At 33.7% G+C, this 6,000-nt stretch overlaps 1 protein-coding gene across 5 annotated transcripts in view; it reads left to right on the forward strand.

Moving 5' to 3' along the window:
- Positions 1-5,651, forward strand: part of LOC123562432 (atrial natriuretic peptide-converting enzyme-like) — a 172,040-nt gene extending 166,389 nt beyond the window's left edge. For all 5 annotated transcript variants that reach the window (XM_053537443.1, XM_053537441.1, XM_053537440.1 and 2 more), the window contains 2 exons: positions 943-1,100; positions 2,250-5,651. In XM_053537443.1, coding sequence (XP_053393418.1) covers positions 943-1,100; positions 2,250-2,426 — 335 coding nt within the window. In that variant the 3' untranslated portion in view covers positions 2,427-5,651. The remainder of the gene's footprint in view (positions 1-942; positions 1,101-2,249) is intronic.
- The last annotated feature ends 349 nt before the right edge of the window (positions 5,652-6,000 follow it).

Genomic DNA, 6,000 nt, shown 5'->3' on the forward strand with positions numbered 1-6,000 from the left:
CATATCGACCGGACCTAAAAGTCAACAATTGTTTTATTATTAAATCTAGCCTACTTATAAGTATAAAAATTAAATACAAATATCTGCAGCCTTTGGTCATTTTTTGTAGTAAACTGTGTACGACGTCGCATTGTTATACCGTGATGACGCCACAGGTCAATACGTGTTTTTGGCTCCGCCTTCGAGTCAGTACGACTTTTTATCATTGATCTGTGACTACATCTAGACCAATCGGAAGGACTATAAATATAGTTTTAATAATAAATCATCATAGAGTATAATTGCCTTTACAACAATGTTTTCAAAACTGCAACTTTAACATGTGAGAAAATGCAGTTTTGATATTTCAGTTGCGAATGTCTTCTCATATTATCTCTAAGAATCGGGGGAAAATATATAATTGTAAAATTATAGGTTTCTTTTATTACATTTCATGAGAGATGAATGAAATTCTTCTTTCTTTAGTTAGGGAATATCTTTTCTAGAGTCAAGAGTTTTATTTGGAAGAATAGTATTGGGTTTGCCCATTTGTAAAAGGTCACAAACAGCGCAAGTATCACTAGGATAAAGTAACAGCTCATCTGTCATCCGTTTGATTCAGTAGGTAGTGCCCAGATCAGATTCTTTGGCTCTCAAGGTCGTGAGTCCGATCCCTGTTTTAGGCATATGTTCTGTATGGCGAGTTCATAAAATGCATTTTGTCTCTCATCATTCGTCCCCCACCTCTGAAACTTGTGCAAACGTTGGCAGTTACTTGTGGAGAACAATTAAGTACTTGTACAGAAACCATGAGCACAACTCGCTGATTCATACCTGTTGGCGCTAAATCCAAAATAACAAATATCCACTGTTTATCAAACAAGTCAGGACAAACTTATTTAAAAAATCAGTAACTTTTCCAGGGTCTCAGTGATAATATGCGTGATCACTCCTATTTTGTAGCGCCTGACTACGAGCGACAAATACGACAAGTAAATTTGGAAGTCACGGACTGGGATAAATGTAAGCATGCAATTGAAAACGCCGAAATTCAGGTTCCATACCAGCTGACTGATCATATGTTTTGTGCGGGAGGAGGGTTAGGCCACGATTCATGTGCGGTAAGTTATCTCATATTTTTAAGTTAATTCAGCAGTAGACATTACTTTGTAATGTTTAACATGGATACTTCACTACACTAAATTACATTACACTGCTGAATAACAGAACTGATTATTTATCAAGGATAATATAGACGGACACACGGAATGATGACCTGTACAGATGTACTAAATATTCCTTTTTTATAAGATATCACATGAAGTATCAAGAATTGATGACAAACTTAACATCAAATCCAGTTTTATGATAATAAAATGCATGAAAATAAATTTTATTTAGCGCTTGTCATCGGTTATCTTGATTTAATCTATATTATCATTGTATCAGACATTGAACGCACTAATGATTCGTTATGTAGACGCTCGTCTATAACAGATGCAGTTCTTGTTTCGAAACTGGTATCCTCTTGTCTTACAACCGAGGTACGAAATGTATATTCATTTACACAATGGAGACAATATGATAAAATTCATTTCTAGACCGCAGAGTTACTGGACAAAGAGTAATTTAAGTGTCCACGCAAATGTTTAAAAGAAAATTATTTTTCATTATTTACAAATGAAAATATCTTTGTCAAAACATACTTTAGTGAAAGTATCATGGGTTTTCAAAGACGGTTCGATCAAAATGTTTGTTAAGACCTAGTTGATGACTGTTTTTTAGTTCCTACCAACTGCCGAACTGATAGACTCATCTTCAGCCGCAACATCTGTTACAAAATGTGTAAAAACCGAAAAATGTATCTTCATCAAATCGGTACCTTACTCATGGTCCAATCATGCACGTGTCACGTAGTTTAACCCGTGTATGTATTGATGAAAAGAAGAGATAGAAAGAATTGATTTAAAAAGAATCAAGGTTATTTCTGCGATACTATCTAGTGTTTCCTTTAGTTCCTTTTTCTTACGATTTTGCCAAAATCACATGTATCCCATGATGTATATTTTATATAGCGAAAATAATTTTCAAGAAGAATCGGCTTCTGGCGCTTAACATGTATATTATACTAGTATTTACTTTAAAACAACTTGGCGACAACATTTTGTTTTGATTTTTCATTTAATTCAAGCATATTATGCAATACCATATAATAAATAACTTTGAAAAATGGCAACAATTTATCTTACACAGTGTCGAAAATATTGCAGGGTGACTCTGGCGGACCTTTGCTTTGCCACTTGGATAAAGCAAAAGACACGTGGTACGAAGCGGGAATTGTGTCATGGGGTGTGGCCTGTGCGTATCCTAATGTTCCAGGCGTGTACACAAATCTTCCTGGGTATATGGATTGGATACGGAATACAACAGGGCTGGATTATTTATAACTAAGTGTATATCATACTGTGCATTGTCACACCCTACAAACATCGTTTTCTTTTAAACGGGATGCACGTGTATAGACTGTGCAAAAGGTACACGTGTATTACGTACCATGTGGAGTTCTATACAAAATGTATATGGATTTAACCACGCTCGAATTCGTATTTATTCACGACTGCCCGATTTTTTGGGAGAAAACACTTACTGTATTTTTTGTTCAGAAGTGTGCAGTCTTGAATTCGAGTGAGTGTTCAATTGTAATTAAGCTGCTGCTATGCTTCAAAGTAACTAAACACTTCAAAACTCGTGTACATCAGTGTCTGTATCAAATGGTCATGTGGAAATAGGTTCAATATCTTTATATTTATGGCAGTGAATATTTGTGAACATAAACGCATATGAGTTTATAAAAGTGTCCATTATTAATGTAAGATATTAAGCTAGACTGACATTTAAGCGAATATACGTTTGAAATGTAAACAGTCTGTAGTGTTCATCGGTGTTGTGAAAAAGTGTTACATTGATAATTCTTTTACATTGCTTAAATCTGACATAGCATTATTGGGTATGAAAAGACAAGTCTGTATATGTATATGTTTATGTATTTGTATATATGGTACAATGTACTATTGACACAGATAATACTAATTATCCTGTTGTGTATACAGCATACAATTAGACTATTGTATGGATAATGTATATTGCATGACGCAGTACAAACTGTCATTCTGTCTGATGTATCTGTGTAATGATACTTAAATGGTTACTACTTTTATCTAATTTGGTATGTGAATTTTTTCTCCGTCATAACGCGTTGTTTTGATAGATTTGAACGTATGGTATCATCACTATTTCCATCGTAAGTTTATACTAATAAATCTTATAGCTTGATTGTGATGGAAGCTTGAAGCTTATTTGAATCACTCCGGAGTGCTTTTCCTGGAAGAACCCAGTACAAATGCCATATGAAAAGGTATGGTCGCGGCTCGCGGCCCCAGTGGGGCTCGAGCCAACAGCATCGGACGTAACGCATATTTTAAGTATAGGTTTAGTAGTATTTGGATTTATTGGTGGTTAAAATTAGTATCAAAAGGTATTTGCATTTATTGGTGATTAAAATTAATAGCTGTTGTGTATACAGCATACAATTAGACTATTGTATGGATAATGTATACTGCATGACGCAGTACAAACTGTCATTCTGTCTGATGTATCTGTGTAATGATACTTAAATGATTACTACTTTCATTTAATTTGGTATGTGATTTTTTTTCTCCGTCATAACGCGTTGTTTTGTTAGATTTGAACGTATGGTATCATCACTATTTCCATCGTAAGTTTATACTAATAAATCTTATAGCTTGATTGTGATGGAAGCTTGAAGCTTATTTGAATCACTCCGGAGTGCTTTTCCTGGAAGAACCCAGTACAAATACCATATGGAAAGGTATGGCCGCGGCTCGCGGTCCCAGTGGGGCTCGAACCAACAGCATCGGACGTAACGCATATTTTAAGTATAGGTTTAGTAGTATTTGGATTTATTGGTGGTTAAAATTAGTATCAAAAGGTATTTGCATTTATTGGTGATTAAAATTAGTATCATACGGCATTTGCATTTATTGGTGGTTAAAATTAGTATCATACGGCATTTGCATTTATTGGTGATTAAAATAAGTATCATACGGTATTTGCAGTTACTGGTGTTTAAAATTAGTTTCATACGGCATTTGCATTTATTGGTGGTTAAAATTAGTATCATACGGTATTTGCATTTATTGGTGGTTAAAATTTTTTGGTGGTTAAAATTGGTATCATACGGTATTTGCATTTATTGGTGGTTAAAATTAGTATCATACGGCATTTTTATTTATTGGTGGTTAAAATTAGTATCATACGGTATTTGCATTTATTGGTGGTTAAAATTAGTATCATACGGTATTTGCATTTATTGGTGGTTAAAATTAGTATCATACGGCATTTGCTTTTATTGGTGATTAAAATTAGCATCTTACGGTATTTGCATTAAGGTACATGTTACAACGGTTAAAGCAGCAATTCAGTAAAAGCATTTTTGTAAGGTTGCTATTGTTTTCTGTTAAAAAGTCGCCGTAAACAAATAAAAAAGAACAGTTAGGTTTGACGGGTTCTCTGGCGTTAAAGTCGATTGAAAATATATTTCCTCACATTAAAAGTGCATGTGCATTAGTTTGATGACATGCGGCCTGGTATGTTCTAGATTAAAACAATATTCAGGAATAAAGTACCAACATATGTCACGGACGATTATTACGTCAGCAAATACTCAAATGTTATACAGCTTATTCTTCAATAAACATCTAAAACATAAGAATTACAGCCTTCACACATTGTTCAGTATAAACTTTACAATAGGTTACAATATAAGTGTGCGAGCTACAGACCAGTCTTGCATAAACAAGTAAGCTATATTTATTGTTTGCTGAAATTTTCATATGAAGTGTTGTAAATCATTTGAAGTCTATCATAATTGTATATTTAATACAATGTATATACAAATACTCATACAAATACGAGTACATGTATTTGTATCTGATGGCCAAATATGTAAAAAGTGCCAGCAAGAATGAGAATGGCTGTTAAGTCAGGCTTGTTAAAGGAAACACTGATCTAACTGTGATTAAAATAATAATTTTGTTTTTAAGGTAATGGACCTGTTATGACAATCGGCAGATTCCCTGCGATTACGTATCTCTCGTATGCGAATTCGGCATCCTTCGGCCATAATCGAAACATTTTCATAACAACCGGAGAATGCCGAGAAATCATATACGGGAAATACGTATATAAACGGAAATTGCCGATTGTCATTACTGGTACGCTACCTTAAAACACAAAATTTGAACTAGACATTTAAAAAGATATAGGAATCTCATTAAAAAGGTAAAAGGTAGTACTTTGAAAATGAGTACATAGTAAGTCGAAATTCAGATATAATTAAATAGTTATAGCAAAGTATGGACACATAGTATGTATTCTGTAATGCAACATCATGTTGGATATTTATCGACAATATAACATGTTACATATAGTTATTGTTAGCTATTGTTTCATTACAGTTATATAACATATAGTGTTCATTTTATTAGTTATAATAATCAGATGATTTGTTATTTACTATTCATTGTTTTATTTTTATCTTCCATGTTATCGTTGTCCAAATACAATTAATAAACTCAATATACTTAACAGTTGGCGGTTCTTCAGCTTCTTGTATTAAAAGCAAATGCTGTGGTTTCTATTCACGAGAACGCATCTTAACCCTTACCCTGTTTAATTTCTAAAATGAACTTGTCAATCTTTCAATTTAGACAGAACCATTAACTGTTAAAAGGGGTGCTTACCAAAATGATACTGACCGAATAGCGAACAGTGTAGATCTTGATCATACTGCATGGACGTGCAGGCTGATCATGATCTACACAGGTCGCAAAGGCAGAATCAGTAGTGTCCAGCATGATAAGGGTGAATAAATTTCAACATTTCAAATACTTGGTTTTTACAATGACTCTAAATTAATGCAAAAGATTCTAAATCTTGTCA

Source organism: Mercenaria mercenaria, chromosome 2 (genome assembly GCF_021730395.1).
Source record: "Mercenaria mercenaria strain notata chromosome 2, MADL_Memer_1, whole genome shotgun sequence".
Taxonomy (NCBI): Eukaryota; Metazoa; Mollusca; class Bivalvia; order Venerida; family Veneridae; genus Mercenaria; species Mercenaria mercenaria.